Below are 19519 nucleotides of genomic sequence, written 5' to 3' on the forward strand. Positions count from 1 at the left end.
TTAAGTCTCCATTTACTCTACCTTAGCCTTTGATAGCTGTGAAGCTAGTTATATTTTTCCTTAAAACAAAATGAAGGTAGTGTCAGAAAAAGAGAAGTTAAAGTAACTGCCATGTTTGTGCTGTTGGTATCCCTGCAGTGATCCAGATGCTCATGTGCTAGCCAAGAAGCCTCTGCGTTGCCTGTAATGACATCTTAGATTGCTGCAGATGCAAAAGGACAGATTTAATCAGTGACACCAGCACTGCAGTCTGTCCTGATGCTATGAGACACAGGCTCCCAGCCTGGGTTTGCATGTATTCAGCACTAGCCAAGGGTAGGACAGAAGATGATTTGAAAGTGTGAAATTTAGAGCGGCTAATTATCCAACCTGTGTGTTCTGAACAACCTTGCTGGTTACTTTTTCCCTTGAAAATATTGGTAATTTCTATTTCCCTAACTACCATTTTGCTTCAGGCTTTTTCCCTTAAATGGCCATAGTCTTATGTTACTTGTCAGCTTCAAAAGACAATCACGTGTGCAATATTTTTGTCCTGTCAGCTGGTAGTGGATTTCAAAACAGGATGCCTATTTTTCCCCCCATTATTTGCAACAGTGAGACACAGAAGTCTGACCTTTTGTTTTCAGTTGGTTATACAGGTTCAACCTGGTGATTCATTCTTCCTGCAGCTACATTCCAGGAAAAGACAAAGTCCTGGCTCTTCTCCAAGTTATCCAATGACTGCTTGAGAGTAAGATCAGTAAGCACTCCTCCTGCAGCTGGGACACTTTCTAAGAAGAGAGAAATTGAACAAAACACATCCCAGAGCTGATGTTATCGCCCTGCAGTCAAGCAAGGAGGCATATGGCCTTGGAAAGGCATGTACAGTACTAAGTCAAGGTGAAGGTAAGAGCAGAATTTACAGGATTTAAGATTCTTGGCCCTATGAAGCACAACTGAGTATATGCAAGGAGCCATTCTCTATTTCTAAGACTGATGGTGACTGTGAAGCTGGATGGCTTACATAAAATCCTCCAATTTAATTTCAAGCGTTTTAGAGACTCTCAGCTTCTTGTTGCAGTTGGTGTGGGCAAGAACGTACCCTTGGGTTTGGGAATTTTTCAAGAGTCATTATTCAGATAGGAGCTGGTAACTATGGTTTCAGATGTCTCCCTTCAGTAATACTGCTGCTCACAGACTAAGGAAAGCCTGGTTTTGCATCATGAAGCAAGGGACTGTGGGGTTGTGTGGTTATGAATGCAAGCGCTAAGCTTTCGGAGAGGGAGTTAAACAAAAACATGCAGAAATCTGGTAACCATTGCAGGGAAAGCTTGAGGTAGGAAATGTAAAGACTTGTCTGAGAAATAGAGTTCCTTTGAACACAAGCAGACAGTGGCTTACATGTATGGGGCAAATGGGCCAAGTAAAGAGACAGAGTTAGTTTCCCCTGTGAGCCCACAAGCCAAAACACAGCTGGCAGCACTAATATTAGTCCTGTCAAGCCTGGCAGTCTTCATTTATTATGCACCCTGCAAATAATTATACATACAGTTAAGCTTATGGCCCAGAAGCTGCATTCAGTAGTTGGCAGGGTACACTCCTTGCTGGTATAGATCCTTCAACCTCATTAGATTCACATCAGGAGCGAATCTGGTCCTCTGTATTTTAGGAATAAATTAGAGGTCTTTTTCTTCTTGGCATCTCAGGAACACAGGCTGCTCCTCCCTTGTCTGTCATCGTGACCTGACTTAGGTTTCGTTTCAGGATCCTGCCTGGCCTTCCTTAAAGGCTGTGTGGAGTTCTCCTGGCAATGACAGCAATTTCCCCAGAGGGTTTAAATTAGGACTAATTTCCCACATTTTGGAATGTTGCTTTCCCTTTTGTGAAAATTAAAGCAAACATACTCTCTCCCCACTACGCATTATTAAAAGTTAAACACAATCCATCACTTGGAGGAGGAATGAAGGCCTGTATAACAAACTTGCTCTCTTTAGGGAATAGTGACATTAAGCGTCAAATTAATGAAGTCCCATCCTGCTGGCATTAACCCCCACTGGAATCCATTTGGCAGTCGGTACCCTTGAGCTATCACTTTGCAGGTTACACTTAGGTCACATTTTCTATGTGAACACAAATGCAAGATAATTACTTTTTATCTTCATAAAAACAAGATTCCATTTAAAAAAAAAAAAAAAGTCAAATCTACAATGCCAGAACAAGTCAAAAGCTGCTCTGCTCCTCTCTGTTCCCCAGGAGAAAAATGCAGTATGCTTTTGAGGAACAGACCTAGGGACCCTACTGAAGTTACTCCTGCCCTTGGTTTCCAGAGAGGTGCATCTCGCCCCCGGCAGTTGTAGGGCCTCAACCACATCCGTGCATGCTCTAGGCGCTGCAAATCCCTGGTCTGCCTGCTGCGGCTCAGCTGGGTGGCACCTTGCAAGAAAACCTGCTATAACCCACTCACCAGGAAACATTTGCCTTCACATTAAGGCATGGCTACCTTGGTGGGGAATATCTGCCAGGTGGGAGTGGGGATGCTCTCCCCAAGCTGAGCCAGGCATGGCATATGGCCGCTGGCTGCCATGCAGCAGCAGCTCCTGCTGCATCACCCTGCTTTGTGCTCAGAGCCCAGCCAGCACTCGGTGGGGGTGGTAGGTATTATGTGCCAACCTTCAGGACAGCATTGAGAGCTGGTCCTTCTTCCCCGTTGTGAGTGACTGAAACCTTTTACATATGCAACTGAAACAGGAAAAGAGAGAAAGAATTTTAAAACCCAGAATGCCTTCATTTGAGGATCACACCTGCCAAAAATCCAGGACTTTGGTCTGTACCCCCCTTGCCTGAGTTATCCTGGTTGAATGCAGCACCAAGGCAGTGCCCAAATGAAACTAAATGTAATCCCTAAAAGGTTAATTGAGCATGAATGCTCAGCACTAATCCAAACTACAAATACTGCAGGCATTTAAAGCTGAGCGATAAACTGTTTTCTCGTCCCATAAGAAAAAGCTTTCACCATTTTCAGAAGTGTTTGCGCAGTGCAGAAGATGACACAAGTTCCTTCTGATTTGTTTTAATTTTGTCTGCAGACATGCTGGTTTGAGCCCCATTCAGAATAGGTCGCAGCTTGCGATGAGGCTTCTTCCCAAGTGTCTGCCTCTGGCTTGAAGCGAGCAAGCAAATACACCCATGAATCCTATTTCCATCAACTTGCAAATCTCTCTCATGGTGGTTTTCGCCCACTATGCCACACAGCCAGAGTGTTCTTCCCAAGCGAGGCGCAGGCGTGCTGCCATCAGTCGGACTGGCACTTGCCAGCATTGCCTTCAGCTCCTCCCCAGGAATAGCAGCAATTCTGCCCCGTTTCCTGGGACATCGTTACTGCTACCCTGCAGTAGGACTTGCTAATCTTTATGGGCCAGCCCTATAATCAGGAGAGCTCAATAAAACTGACCCGCCCTCCTTGCACCGTCATCTACACTGGGAATCGCCCTACCCAGGCCACAGCGGTGCTGAACCCCGGACAGCCCTGAAACCAGGTGGGGGGTGAACGCTGCAACTAATGGGAAATGCTTCAAGCAGGGTGGAAGAACAGTGCAGTCCAACAGGTTAGATAAAAGCATGGTATTTGGTGAGTGAGGTGGGGTTGCTGCCCTCTGGGTGCCCTGCTCAGAAAGAAGGGGTAGTAACTGAGGGTCCCACGGCACAGATCTCTCTTCCCGGAGCAGGAGGAAAAGGGGTTGAATCCCAGGAGTCTGTAGTAAGCTATTTTCAGCTTACACATTCGTTATTGCCAAGATCCGACATCCAAAATGCCTACTTATCATGCAAAATGTGGAAGTAGGTATGTGCTGCCCATTGTACATCAAAGTAATTGATTTTTTTATAATGGAAACTGTCTGATGATTTGCTGGGGTAAATCAAGCAAAACAGTAGAAAGATGAGACGGGAAAATAGGAAGAGAGCCAGGGCTGGTAATAAATCATCATAGATGGTATTCAGTATATTGCTATAGCAGTAAGTCAATAGAGTGCTAAGCTGCATAAATAAAAGATAATGTGTTTCATCTCTGCAGGATGTTGCTCAGGCTATACCTATTAAAAGGATTGCCTGGTTCTGCAGAAAATACACACAGCAACAGGTTTTGCCTTATCCTGATAAATCAGATCTGTATTAAGATTTTAAGAGTTAATTTGCTAGAACGGAGGGGGAAATTAATATTCCTCATTACTGCGGCTACAGGGAAACACAGAATCATAGATGCACAGATACGGAAAAATACTCCTTATTGGCATGCTGAGGTATGTGGAAGTGGAAGTTTAAATTCTCCTGGAATGATGGGGAGGGGGGACAGTTTGCTGTTTCTGTGATTTCCAGGGATTAAAGCCAACTTCCTCTTGCTTAAGGCCTACATGAATAAGGCTACACAGGGAAACAGACTACTGATTTCTTTCTTCCCTCTGCATGTTTGTATATATCCTGACACTCTACAGCAGTGCTAGTGTGGGGGAAGAACGGCCCTTTTCTCTCCCCCTTTTGCATTACACACCAAGAACAAGTATGAGACCCATGGGAAACTTCAGCATCCAGGAGGCAGAGGAACCAAAACCTCACGCCCAAATAGCAGTGGGACGCGTCACGTACTCCAGCCACTCCGAGTTCCCAGCATTTTTTGTGTATCAGGACAAGTACATGTGGTTTTGGCTGTTGCCCTCAATGGCTGGGTTCGGCACTCGGCTGCCTAGTGAGCCACTCTTGCTCACTACTTCTTCGCCCTCGAACAAAGATTTTCCACTGCCCAAAACTGCAGCTTTGGCAAAGGGCTCCCTGAGGCTCCTCTGAAGCCCAGACTTAGCAGAGGTCTCAGCTTGCTGCCGGGATCCCACGAGGCACTTGCTGCAGTTGTACCTCCCTCCCCCAAAGCCAGGCAGCCCCACTACAGCACTCACGTGGCTGCAAGGAACAGGATGGACACAGTTCAAGGAATGGTCTCCCAGCATCGTGGCTGTCTGGCTGAGGTGTGCAGATTTGCCTCTGAGTCCTACCACAGCTCCAGACAGAGCAGGCTCACCTCCACCAGCACCAGGCTGCTGGATTGGGCCCCGCAGCACAGCGGGAGTGCAGCTTGCTCAGCTGCTGCCGCTTTTTAAAATAGAGTCAGCCAGGTGCAAACACGTAGGGTATTGTTCTTCTGGTGTAAGAGGGTAAATTATGCCAGTTTTAATATTAAATAGTGCAGATGCAAGCCAGCTCTTATTCTTGCTTGAGAATTAATTACTTCACTAAACCACACCAACCCTCCAGCTTTCTTCTCTTCCCCTGCCATCCTCACCAAAAATCAGTGGATGCAATGCCAAAGGGAAGAAAACTCCAACTTCTGAATGGTTGTTTTGCATAAAGCCCGTTTTTTACCTCCCTGACTCAGGCAAGTCTCCCATCCTACCCGACGGTTAAGTCCCCATCCTTCCTAGATCTGGGAGTAGGACCCACCGTCCTACAGCTTTCCAAGCAGAGTACAGAGGCTGCAGAGGGACATTGGGCTGAAGTGGTTCAAAAAGCGCTGAAAGCAAATCTTCTCTGAGGCCCTTGTGTAATCCACAGCAAGGTCAGATTTCTCTGGAGTAACAAGGCTTTACAAACTGTCAGTAGTGTGTAGAGAGGCTTAGCTAACACAGCTTAGAGAACTTGCCGGCAAGTGAAAAAGTATAATTCATCAGTCTGAGGGAATAATCCTCATCTAAGACTACAAATCATTTTGTTTTTTCCCTTTATTGTGCCCGGGACTAAGCTGTACAGATTCTAGAAATGCAGCACCTATGACTTCCTCTCTTCAAAGAAACTAGGCATGGTTTGTCTGAAAACTCTGTGTTGGCGATCACATGGGAGAGCCAATGTTAGGATTTCTCCTGCAAAATGGAGCAAATCCCTGAGCCTGCCTATCTCTGGAATAATTGCCAGCATGATAGCGGCATTGTTTTGTAATACTTTGTGTGTTCTTAAGTCTTCTGTGGAGCCATTCTTCTTATCAGGGGCCAGAGTTAAATTTTTGTAGCGATAGCGAGGTGATCCATTGCAGAACGATGCATGTCCGTGTTTATCAGGGCCTCTGGCTGCTGTGGGTATCTTGCCCTCTAATCCATCTTCCCCAGACTGTATGTGAGCATTCCAGTCCTCTGAGAAGCTCTCAGGTAGCTGAGACTCACCAAGCAAAAACACGGCCGCCAGAGACTTTCAATGCAGCAAAACAAAGGTCCCTGGGAATCCCAGCGGCTGCATGTGATGTTTCCTCCCCAGAATGCCCACAGGTAACGTGCAGAGCAGCCAGTTGTAAGTTGTAAGCAAGCAGCAGGACGCAGCATCGCCTACACTCAGCTACTTGAGGGACTTCACTGTAAAGTCATCAGAACTGACCGCAGAGCTCCCAGGCGGCCACCGCAACCCCCAGCCCAGCCAGGCACCCAGCGACACGAGCCGTGTGCTTGGCACGGGCAGGGGAGCAAAACACGGCAGACCAACACAAAAGCCCTTAAAACATTTAATAATGGGGGAAAAGAGCCGGCGAGACAAGCAAACAGCCCTTTAAACTTACAAAAGCAGAACCGAGGCTGCCTGCCTCCCTTACTAAGCCTCTCCAGATCGCTGCGTGCAGCCACCATGCAGGCAGCGCTGGGCATGCAGGCGGGGAATTGTTAATGTTATTATTTGGTAATACATTTATGCATTATTTTGTTATGCTATATTGACGATTTTTATTACTTCATTATTGTTTTATTATTGTTACAGTATTACTGTTTTTATGATGCTGCTGCTGCTGCTGGAGCTGCAGCACGTCCGCAGCAAGGCAGCTCGAGCCAGGCGCTCCCGGGGGCGGGGCCAAAGGCGTGGCACCGCCGGGGGGCGTGGCAAGGGGGCGGTGGCCGGCGCTGCGTGTGCGCGCGTAGAGAAGGCAAGAGGCAGGCCAGGAAGGGCGCGGCGGAGGCCGCGTGACGAGACCCGCGCCCATTGGCGAAGCGGCGTCACGCGGCGCCCCAGCGGGAGGTGATTGGGTGGAAGCGAGGCGGGGCCGGGCCTCCCTACCCCCGCCCCTCCCCCGGCCCGGGGGACGGCGGCCCCTGGCGCGAGGTCCGTCGCTCACCGCGCGCAGGAGGCGGCGGGGGGGCTCGCGCGGCCGTTGGGGCGGGCGGGGGCCGCGCATGGCCGGGGCGGAGGCGACGGTGATGCGGCACTGAGGCCCGCCCCGCCCCTCCCCTCCCGTCCCTCCCTCCGTCCCTCCCTGGGCCCGGCGCCTCGGCTCCCCCTCCGCCCCCGCCCCAGCCCGGCAGCCGCGCAGCCGGGGCCCGGCGGGGAGCGCCGAGCTCCATGGGCAACACCGTCACCTGCTGCGTATCCCCGGACGCCAGCCCCAAGCTCAGCCGGGCCCGCGGCGGCGGCGGGGCAGCGCCGGGGCCCGACCGCTGGGTAGACGCGTACCAGGCGGCGGCGGCGGCGGGCGGCGGCGGCTCGGGATCGGCGGAGGCCGAGTCGGGGGACTCGGATCCCGGCGGCGGCGGCCCCCACCTCCAGCACATCAGCGACCGGGAGTTCCCGGATGGTGAGCGCCGCCGGCGGCGGGGGGCGAGCGGCGGGGCCCGGGGGGCGGGGAGCGCCGGCCAACGCGTCCCCCCCGCTCCGCCCCGCCCCGCCGCGAGTGGATGGGTGGGTGCCCAGGGGACCGGCCGCTCGGGGCGCGGCGCCCCCTTTGTCCCGGCGGCGGGGGGTGCGTGGGGTCTGGCCGGCCCCGGGGTGGGGGGGGGTCCGGCGCCGCGCCGCGCCCCAGGCAAAGTTCCCCGCGGGAGTCTCCGCGCTGCCCGCAGAGCGCCGAGCCGGGGACCCGGCTGCCCCGTTGGCCGCCCCCGGCCCGCCGGGGAGCCCGGCAGGACCGGCGGGTGCTCCCGCTCGGCTCTCCGCAGCCGTGACTCAGGAGTAACGCTCAGGCCGTTCGCAAGCGCTGCTGCGCTTCCAGCCTCTGTGGAGCAGGAGGAAGGAAGAGGGTGTGCGGGGAATAAGGGAATTAAGAATTAGAAAGATTGTGTGCATATGACATCATTGCGGCTGGACGTGGGTAATTTATAATCTAGGTATGCAGGGTGCTTGGTTATAGCTGCGGACTCGTTGCACCGAGTTCCTTGTCGTGTAGCTCAGTGTTCCCAATCTGCCTTCCTTGAGCTGGTAGGAAAGTACGTGTTTGCTGTTCAGATTCCTTCCAGTTACACCCGGAGCGCGGGTGCCACACAGACTTGCTCTGTAATGCATCTCCTTTTCAGATGTGCCTCGGAAGAGCTTGCAGGTTTGTGCTGCAGCGAGTTACCGAGACAACATGTAACAGGTTAGGAGTGCTCTCGTCTGTCTGTATGTTCACGTGATACCGTAAGCGTACAGCACAGTGTAATAGCTTATGATATTCAAAACGTAGTTTAATTAACAAGCCTCTTGCTGTTCCTTTTCGTAATTATAACCACACCTATAGGAAGTATATCCAGTTGAAAAAAGATAGCCTGTGTTTCATCTTTAATGTATTATACATACAATAACAATTATCACTGGCCCTACGTACTCGTCTTGAACTTAAGAAAAAATTTTGGGCTATAAGAGAGAAACTGGCTGCAGAAGACTGAGGAAACCTTCAGAAATGGAATTACTAAACTTGCATGGTTCTGCACAGCACCATATGGTGCAGCTGTTACAGAAACGAGATGGAAGTCAGCCCCTTGGATCTCCTTTGAGACAGCTGTGCAATACAGCAGTAGGATAAATTATATTTGCCGTCTAGGGGAAATAAAACTTTATTTTTGCGAGAAGATATTACAGAAGTCTCTCAACTCTCCCATACTCATTAAGGGAGGTGGAGCTAAACTCTGTAAAGATTCTAATAAGCTAAGCCAAAATGTCTAAGCTAAATAAAACTCAGGAATAAGGGTTGTATTTGTTTGAATCTTTAGTATGTGATCTTGTCAGCAGTGCTGAGTAACTAGGCCTAATTGTGAATTCATCCAGATGTCAGAACTGTCCTTGAAATAAGGAAGTATTTAATTTTTTTAATTTGCAGACATGAGTAAAAGTGTATCGTCCAAGAATAAGACAGTGGCTGTCTATCACAAATTTTACTTCTGTGGCTATGGAAACTTTAGTCTTGAGGCAGGAGGTAATCCTAAAATGAGAACTGCATAAGTAGTACGTGTTTTAGATGATTTTAAAGATCACTTTTGCAGTGGTACGTGGTTGACAGTTGCATGCCCTCAGTAGCAGATTTGCAAGTGATAGATGCTGTTAGTCTACGGTTTCCTGACTGATACAATTGTTCAGGGTTGCAAAAAGTTTGATATCTTCATGAAAATACAATTCTGGATGGTATTCTTTACTTCTAATAAGTAAAACTTCCTGTGTTAATTTTTGAATGTTACAGTGCTACCAGGGTAGAATTGAAGCCGTTAACTTTGAAACGTAAGGCAGTATTTGTGAAGTCTGAAATCAAGTGTTATGAAACAGACATAATGAAATTTCAAGTGATACTCTTATCTATTTAATTTAAAACCTTCTATAAAAATCATACAGCTGTAAACGCAGCACTTGCATATACCAGATAGGTATGTTTATCGCTCTTTACTCTGGGATATAAAAGCTGTCAGGATACCCAAACTGTGCAAGCATGTGTTTCTGTGCTTTTGACTACTACAGAGCATTAGTTTGCTGCTATAGTGGCAGGTAGTCCAGCAGTTTAATCTGAGGGATAAATATTGTTTCTGTAATGTTTTAATGTATAAAACAACAGGTTACCTAAGAGGCCAATTTTAGCAATAACAAAAGGCTGGGAACCTACTAACTGGCCTTTTCTTAAATGCTTTGACGGGGGAATAGAGGGAAAGAGTAGAGATCATCTTGCCTATTTTTGTTCCATGCTGCTCAGTTCTAGGAGTTTCTAAGAACACAGATAAATATATCAGAAAGCTAGCATCCAAATGTGATGGAGATGCTTAATTTCTTAAATTTCTATCTTTAAGTTGTTTGATCTTAAGTCTGTCTTAATACTTTTGCATTTGTTTTGCTAAAATTAAATGTTTTGGTTGTATAAGGAATGCAGAAATTACCAGCTAAGCTTTCGACTTTTTTTGTTTTGTATTGTTTTGTCTTGCTTTTTTGTAGCAAGTAGAACATGGTCCTTGCAGGTCTGTAGCTTCTCCAGCACACTGCTTAACAGGCACTGCTTTCCAGTCAGTGCTGCTTAGATAGTCTGTATCAGATCAGAATTAAACAAAAAAAAGTTGCACTTTCTTAAAATGGGGAGGTTATGAAGTGGTATTTATGTGAAACAAAAAAGGAGTGGTAAGTGGGATGGAGATAAAACACGCTGTGAAACTGAAAGTGTAATGTTTCAACAAATGGTAAAAGGGGAGGGATTGTCAGGTCCACTGCTAAGAGAGAATTTAGAGGGTGACTTTATATTTTATTGTTCTCAGGATCCTGAGCCGTAACCTGTTCAGTGCATGCTTTTTCAGAATGAGAAGTCTGCCTGCATTTGTGGTTTGATGTGCTAAGCCGAGTTGTATTAAGTAAATGGGATTAAACATAACTTTTAAAATAATAGTTTCTTCCAAATAGGTTAATGCCTACTGTTAATGTTAAATATTGAAAGCTAAAATGAACTTAAAGCTGCCAGTTGACTGTTCAGCTGAACATTAAGTGTACCTTCTTTCAACGAGCAAGCAGCAGTCCAAAGGAGTTTGAATTGACCAAAAAGTCTTTCCTCTCTAGTTTTAGAAATAGCAGGTCTTTTGATCTTAACATGCCTTTGGGCTGCGCTGCTTACTGGGGTTTCGGGGGTTTTTGTATTGGGTGTCGTCCATGTCCCCCCCCCCAGTGACTGCTGATCTTTATTTTAGGCTTCTTTTTTCCTGTAATTTTTCTCTGGTTATTCGGGGGACAACTTCACAACTTCTTACGGCCAACGCTTTCTTTCTAGATCTAATTTTTCATAAATTCTTGGATAAAACTAGAACAAGGCCTCGCTTGGCAGACTTCTCTCATTTGTACTTGAAAACATTACCACCCTCCACTGCTGCTGTTTACTGAGCTCAGTGGTTTTGAGCAGAGGTTTGCCTGATTCACATGAACCAAGGGAAAGATTGTTGACCTACTGAACTGGTGGGACAAAATGACCTGGTACCTTCATCTGAAGTACTGGGGAGGGGGGGTGGGCGGTGGGGAATGGCAAGGGAAAAGACAATCAGGGATGAGAGGGAGCAGGAAGTGGGATCAGGGGAGGTGCTGAGTGGGGTCATCACACAGAGGTTAGAGGGATAAAAAAACGGAAGGGGACTTTGAAGAGGAGGGTTAATAGACAATGAAGTAAGTGAGATTTACCTGAACAGGCTCAGACAGACTAGTGCCTAGAATAACTCTTCAAGCACCTGTGAGCCTACTTTTTTTTTTTTCAACAGCCCCCTGGCTCTCTAGGGCTGTGCCATGCTGAAAGGGGCAAGCTTCAAGTTGCCTGCATGCCACAGTTATTAAACAGTGTTGAAGATGAGCAAATACTTGAATATATTTATTGTCTGTGATCTGGTTTCACCAACAGCTTGTCTATAAACCTCCTTGCAGAAGGTCTAAATACTGTTCATTTGTCCCTCTCTTATATAAATGTCAGCTTACTTCAAGCATGTGGGTGGAGTGTTTTTTTCCTGGGCTTTTTTTAAAAATCCTGTTTAAAATGTTAGTAAGTTAAACTAAACAAAATAAAAAAAAAAAGGGGGGGTGGTGGTGCAGGGGGAAGAATGCTTTGATGCAAGGGGCCAGCTTTTTGATTCCAGCAGTTTTCAGCACAGGAAAGGCTTAACAATCTTGTATTGGGTTTTGTGCCTCTGTATTTAAATATCTGTAGCTGCATAGGCTGACAAATATTGTTGTCTAGTTAGACAGATATGAGGTTTGGGGTGAAAACCAGCTGATGGTCTGGTCCCTGTTCTGGTGTTCCCTCTCCTTTCCTTGTATTCAATGAGTTTTTCACCTCACTTACGCTCACTCTTCTTTCCACAGAACTCTCAATATCTCTTTTCTGTAACTGACTAGGAATTAATTACAAAAATATTTGTAGCAGTTAAAAATAGTATGTGATCTTGACAAATGTGAAAGAATCTACTCTCTACAAACCTGAAACACCTTCCATGTTGTTGGCTTAAGACACCTAATGTCATGGCCATTACAAAATTTTTATGAAGTGCCTGTAGTAGAAATGACTGAGTCAATACATCATTCAGAAACAGTGATGAAATTGATCTTCAAATTTGGGAATTGGAAATAGAAATCATCGCCATAGTATATTATCTGTATTTCTGTTCTTATGCTTGGGTACTGCTGACAGCTAAGGAATCATCTATCCTTTACTCTCTTCACTAACCGTTGGAGACTTCTGCAGTGAGCAAGTTTGTATAAGCCTCAGGTTTTTAAGAACAGTTGATATGGAATATATACATGAAGCTCATATGGAGGGAAACTTCCAGTATAGCAGCTATTATAACTGAGAGATTGTCATAAAATGGGATATACTGAAAGGAAGTGTGTGGCTGAGAGGTTTGATGAAACTTATGGAATTAAGGAAATGGAATTGATTTACATCTTGACTTTTTTTTTAAACTATGGTTTCCATGCAACTTATCTCCAGTATCCCTTCTTCTTCTGGCTTTCTTGAGGAGACTTGCTCTTTTCCCTCCTACCTGTCAGGGTAGATGTTGTAGAACAATAGAAGTTTTGTGGCTAGAAGTATCTGTTCTCTCAAGCGTGATCAGTGTGGTGAGGTCATACTGAAAAGCTTACTAACAGGGGAATGAACTCTTGCACAAGCCAACAAAACACAAAAACCTACTCCTCCCAAATTCGCATTACACATTAAATTAAGGTTTCTAACAATGTTTCTTCCACATATGGGAAGAAGGAAGAAGTGACGCTGAGAGGCAGGATGAAAATGCTACTGAACATTAAGAACCCAGACAATGGTAGATCCTTGCAAACAAGCTAATCTTGAGATTTCTAAACCAATTTGGTTTTTTTCTTCATTACAGCTAGAGTTTGAATGTCCGCTTTTATTTTACTCACTATAATAATGTTTTCGGAAGAAAACTCTGAATGTTTCCACTTGAAGGCACAAAGAAAGATGAAACTGGCTTAAAAAGCTTGGCGCTGTTTCTTTAAATGTGTAGTAAAGCCAGATGAATGAAACTGAAGATCATACTTGCAGGTGATGCAAATATCGGGGTTACCTCAACAGCTTACACAAGAATTCCACTGTCAGCCAGGTAGTGTTCTGCAGTGCTTGAGTTGTGTGTGCATAGCACAGCTCTGCTTCTGTTCAGAGTTCTGAAAGGGTCTTGAGTCATTGCAGTAATCAAACATAGCTGTTGTTTTTTTTCCAGTGTGAAAAGTAACACTGGCTTGTCATCAAACGTGTCAGTCAGACTCAGATAATAAACTGTTGAATGCTGATTTCTTTCAAAGACAAAAAAAAAATCTTTTCTGTAGAACTGTAGGATATATTTTGTTATGCAGATAGTTAGTTTTCTTCTATAGAACGAACTGCAGGTAAGCTGAAAATCCACAAAGCCACTGTAAAGAGTGACTGTTTGAGCTTGTGCCCAGAATGGCACAAAACTGGATGAAACTTCTTTCATAAAAGCTCAAGCTTCATTGAAGTCTGTGTTATTGTGAGCAATTAGAAGAGAAGAGGAAATTTAATGTTCATCAGGTGGCATATGACACCTAGTACACGGTACAGTGCATCTTATTTTGGTTAACTGCAGACACTAGATGAGACTGGAATTTCCGGAACCTGCCTGTTTTTTCTTTCTGAACCATGTCTTGTGAGAAGGCAGAGAGCATGTGAGGAGTTGTTATAGGGAAAGCTTCCCTTATACTTGCTGTTGTCAGCATGGATCTAGGAGGGTAAAATTTGGTTGTGCAGTTAGAAGACTTTATTTTGGCTTATCAATCAAAGCAGAACTCCACAGCTCACATTTTTAGCTTCTCATGTTAGTGAATTGTGTTACATGTGAAGGTCTGTGTGGAGAATAAAAAGTGAACAGTGTGGAACCAATTCTTTCTTCTTGTCTTTTTAAATGGTCCTAAGTTAGATGCAGTACAGAAACACGTCTCTAACAAAATGTCAGTTGCTTTTAAGATCTAGCTTGTGAACTAGTGTTTTTCTTCTAGTTCCAACATAAAATCCTAGGGATGTCTAGTTTTCCTCCCTTTTAACTGGTCCTGCCTTCACTGTGGAATTTGGGGCACTCCTGACATCCTGCTGTTCTGCCTAGCTCAAATGTGCAGAAGTGATTATAACCCATCATGAAACCCATGGAAGCCTGCTCAACTTCTGTCAGTCCAAGAAAGGCTTGGTATCGTGTACTGTGGAACAGATCTCTCGATCATGTTTCCCTGACAAGGGCTGTGAACCAAGTAGGATCATGTTGGGATTTGCAGTGGAGGTTGACGAGAGCGGTGTGGATCCTCCTGCAGTTTAAGAAACGCAAGAGCACTAATACTGTATTGATTTTTTTAAACCACAGAAGTGAATAGATAACAAACCCTGTCTAGCCCACATTATTTAATAGATGGTCCACACTTTTGCTTTCTAAATTCTTCTGATTTTAGTAGCAAATATGAAGTGCTTAATGTGTCAGTTTCTTGTTGAGCCAGCCCAACTTAGGAGTGTGATGTAAAAGAGCAAATAATTAATTCTTAATTAACAGAGCTTGTTGTATATTGAAGTAATTTCTGCAGCATTCTAAAACATCACAGTGTGCTTGGGTATGTGCTGAGTATTGGTAATAATACCACTGTTATCATAGTAGTGCCACAAACAACTACTGACAGATTTTAAGTAGCTTTACAACGTCCTTCTGTGTGTATTGTGTAAAGTCATGATTTTTATAAAGAATCATTTAACAATGAGGGCAGTCAAACACTGCACAGGTTGCCCAGAGAGTTTGTGAAGTCTGTCTGTGGTGATGCTGACAACCTGACTGACACAGTCCTGGCCTGCCTGCTCTAGCAGACCCTGCTTGAGCAGGGGGTTGGACTTAAGTGATCTCAAGAGGTCTCTTCCAGTCTCAATGATTCTGTCTTTCTGTGAACAAAGGCCAACAGTGTGGGTTGGTTTCAGTTGTTTTCCTTTTTTTAAATAAAAAGCTGTTTTCCTCTGGGGAGCTAGGAGTGTTTTTAAGGGACCTATGCATATGCCAGTGTTGGTTAAGATTTGGTTTTGCCAAGATTCTTCTTCAAAATAGAGTTCCTTTCTGAAAACTGGTTGTGTTTGAGAGTGCTTTGTTATGCAACAGATCCAGTCCTTTATATATTCAAACTTGCTTGTATTGGTTATGAAAACAGAGCAAGTTTTGTATCTTTTGAGTCCATCCTGTTATGGAGGAGAGATGCATCTTGTTGAAGGTGTAAAATCAGGAGATCAAAATGCTTTCATTCTGTCCAAATCTGGGGAAGAAGCTACCCATGGAGCATTTAAAGGATAGACTAACCTGCATGTAACTGAGGACATGACAGGAGAAGGCAAATGGAAAACAACCTGTGCTGAGTTCTGTGGTGCTTTCAGTGTGGCTGGTGAGGAGTAAACAAAGCAGGTTGAAATTAGAAACCAGATTTTTAACGTTTAGGAATGTTTGTGGGAATAGAAATAAACCAACGTAATTTAAAGGCCAAATCACTTTATATGAGGTTATTGTTAGGAATGACAGACTTTCTGAAATATATGGGCAAATTTCTTAGCCTAATTTGTTTTAATTTTAAAATCTTTATTGGAAGTGTTAAGTAACTCACATCTGTTGTGCTGTAAGGTAATGAAATATAAGGGAAGCTCAACCATTAATCAAAGCTAGTAACCCACTGAGCAAGAGAAGAAACTCAATCTACAGCAAAGAGATTATTTTATGACTTAATGCTTTAAATATGTGCTGTATCAAAATGTTACTGTTGTCTAGTAAAGCAGAGGATGGGGCTAAAACTATTAAAGGAAACGCAGTATTATAGTGTTCTAAAGTAGTGAAATCGTCAAAGGACTGCTGCTTAGTAACAGTGACATCTTTGACTGTCAGCTTTATTCATGATTTAATACATGTAGCATGATGCAGTGTGTAAAATGTGTTCTTAATAGTTAGAAATGACCCATGGAGTGTGTAAAACACAAGACAAGTAGCTAGCATTATAAATCCTAAAAACCATGTACATTCTTATAGGACATAGATGAGTAAAGTCAAGTCTTCATGCAGATTTTGTGTTGAGGAAAGGATGTAAGATCTTGAGCCAGGGGCAGAGGTTTGCTTTTAGAAGTAATATGATCTCTGCCCTGTGGGGGACTGTATGCTCTTATCAGTGCATGGAGCGCAGAGCAGCAGCAGAGGTAACTGAGATTGTCTGAAGGGCAAGCAAGCTGCAAAGCATTCTTTTAAATGAGAATGGTGGGAGAGGGAAGCAAGTTCATGCTTTTTTCTGTGCTCCAGTTGGAGACAGGGTTGATCTGACAAGCTTGGTAGCACCATGTGAGTAAATGGCACTGAGAGATGCAGAGAAATAAGGGTGAGGGCTATTTTTAATATGTCGTTCTCAGAGGTGGAGGGCTGTCGTAGCGTGGCAACATTACTGTGCCGTTCCCACAGACTTAATTTCTGGTGGGAGTGATCCCTTCTCACCTCTTTATCATGAACTCTGAGGGTACAATAGATGTGTTTTGACTTCTGTTGAGTGGATAGCCTCTAAAATAAAAATGTTTTGAAGTTGTCTTGCTTTTTGTATAATCCTGTTGCTTCTCGTTTCTCTCATCCCTGTTTCTGCATGTTTTAATTGCCATTATCCTGTGGCATACCATGCTTCTTTCTTTTAACGTTAGCTATCTGTGAAGCTTGAGCTTTTGTCATGCATCTTCTGATGTAGCTCCTAATCAAGACTTACCCTTATTTTCAGGGTTAAATATCTTGGTTTTGGACTCGTAAGCGCTACCAGGATGAAGTGTTCGGAGTTACACTTGGTCATGAGTCAGGTTGTTTCCAGACAGATTAATCTCTTCCCCTGGCTTTCTTTTTTTTTTTTTTTTTTTTGCGCTGTGTTTCCCATTATGTGTTGCTTCTTCTCACGTCCTTATCTGCCTCTTGCCTTATGCTTCCTTCATGGGCTGTATTGTTGTTGCTTTTTGGTATTTCATGAGCAACACTGGCGGTTTAGGAAGAGAAAATCATATGACTAATTTTTGCATTGCTTGGAAAAAAGCATTGTCCAGGGAGAACAGCACAAAAAGGATGGTTAAAATTCTGTCTGCTTAGAATGGGAAAGCTACAGGGAGGTGGTCTACAAATCTATCTATCTGCAGTCTGTTGCAAAACAAAAGTAGATGTACTGTTTCTGCTAATGCCACATTGTTCTGGGATAAGAAGCCTAGCTACAGTTGGTCTTGATCACTTCTTGTGGGGTTTTGTACTGGGGGCTGCACAATGTCTTGGACTTCATTAGTACCATAACTCTAGTTGTATAATCTGTGTTGTGGATTTAATGTGCTCTGGGTGCTGATACACCTGACTTAGTCCAGCAGAAAGCATCTTGTGTCTGGCAGTGCCACTGTGGAACTAGAGCCAGTAAAGTCTATTTTCTTTTTACTGCTGTTCCTCTCCTCAGACATGTGGGGCAAGCTTGACTTGTGTGGCCATGTCAATATCATGTCCCTTGGTGCATCCTGCAGTGCTGCAGATCTTAGACCCTTCTTGTCTGGGATGAAAGTTGGTTATATTTGCATGTGTTAAATTCCTGTAGTGCTTTTAGCCCTAGACCTGACTTCTGACATCTAAGAAGCATGGATATAAGGACTGGCAGAGCACAAGAGGAGGCAAAAACAATATAAGAAGCAAACTTTAGCAAGTCATATAGTTTCAAAGTAAATCAAAACCTTAGAGAATTCAAGATGTTAGTGTATTTTATTATGGGGTGAGGGAGGATGGGCGTTATCCCTTTTTTTCTCTGGATTAAAAGCACTTGTCCAGTTTAACATTTATCAGTGACCTGGAGGAGGCAATGGAGTGTGCCCAGATTGCAGATGACACCCAGTTGGGCAACAGTCAGTATGCTGGAGGCTGCTTATTCAGAGGAACCTAGACAGGCTGGAGGATTGGGCAACAGGAACCCTATGAGATTCAACAAAGAGAAACGAAGTCCTACGTTAGGAGTTACTGAATTCAGTAGCCCTTTTCCCTCTTTCCTGTGCTTGTTCCTTTGTAGTCTTCCTTGCTGCCTTCCCCTAAATATCACACAAGTCTTGCACAGTCCTGCATGCTATTCCCTACCATTACATGATGACTCTTACAGCCCAGTAGGCATTAATCCCCCTTGATGGGAAAGATGATCTGGACCCTGTGGACCCTCATTGGAGGTTTTCAAGACTCAACTGGATAAAGCCTTGAGCAGCCTAGTTCTGCCTCATAGCTGACCCTGCTTTCAGCAAGAGGTTGAACAGTCACACTATTTTGCTGCGATGTTGCAAACAGTAGTTAAAATGTGCCAGTATGGCATACTATTGTGTGCTGGATTTTTTTTTCAGGGAATGACATGTGTATTCATGGTACTTCAGGTAATGAGCTATAAGGCAAATTCCATACTAGGGCTTCTAAACCAGGGCTCCTTACATTTTAACTATATGATTAAATTCAAGTATCTGTTCACTGTGTGCCATGAATGAGCACAGTAAGGTGGAAATAGAAATACTGCTTTTGTAAGTTAGCTTTTAGAAACTGCTTGAGATGGTCTGCCTTCATACCTGACTCTGGCCTTCTTTTGAGAAGGGGGGAAAATTACTGATTGAACAGCCTTTGTGTTCCTAAATAGATGTTGGCTACCTTACTTATACAGGAGAGATTCAAAATCACAGTGGTCTGCATCCTGGACCAGTGTCAGAGCAATACTGTTGGACTAAGATCAGTGATCTTGTAAGCCAAGTACTTGGAAAACATCCAAGTCTGGATACCAGTGTTGTGTACCAGTGGGAATCTGGAATGAGAAGTCTTGGGGACACACGTACTTTTGTAATTACGTTCACTTGCTGACATGAGGGCCGTGGCTGTGCCATGGGTTAGGTGTAGTAGCATGAAACGTTCGCATAGGTAAGACTGCCAGCACTGAGACGTTTTCTGCATAATTTGGCTACTATTTAACCAGAGTTCTGTTGGTTGAGTGCATGAAAAGCTCTTAAGATTTTTTTTTCTTCATTAAAAGTTGACGGTGATTCTTTTGAGGGTGTGGCAACTGCATTGGCGTACCACCCTGAAACACTAACGGGCAAGTTTGTGAGCTTGCGTGCTTTTATGGTTAGCATGGCCTAAGTAGCACACAGGAAGGTCAGAATGACAAATATAAATGGATGAGAATTTGCTCTTTCCAGGATGTACAGGATCATAGTACTAGATTATTCTGTTCATATGTTCACATAAGTCAGTGTGTCTGTAGCGTGACTTTCTTAGAACAGCTGTTC

At 44.6% G+C, this 19519-nt stretch overlaps 1 protein-coding gene across 1 annotated transcript in view; it reads left to right on the forward strand.

Annotated features, from left to right (window-relative positions):
* Positions 1-7054: 7054 nt before the first annotated feature.
* CCNYL1 (cyclin Y like 1) overlaps positions 7055-19519 on the forward strand; it is a 33873-nt gene continuing 21408 nt past the window's right edge. Inside the window, exon 1 of the mRNA XM_064451843.1 lies at positions 7055-7567. Coding sequence (XP_064307913.1) covers positions 7336-7567 — 232 coding nt within the window. The 5' untranslated portion in view covers positions 7055-7335. The remainder of the gene's footprint in view (positions 7568-19519) is intronic.

The sequence above is a fragment of the Phalacrocorax carbo genome, chromosome 5 (genome assembly GCF_963921805.1).
Source record: "Phalacrocorax carbo chromosome 5, bPhaCar2.1, whole genome shotgun sequence".
Taxonomy (NCBI): domain Eukaryota; kingdom Metazoa; phylum Chordata; class Aves; order Suliformes; family Phalacrocoracidae; genus Phalacrocorax; species Phalacrocorax carbo.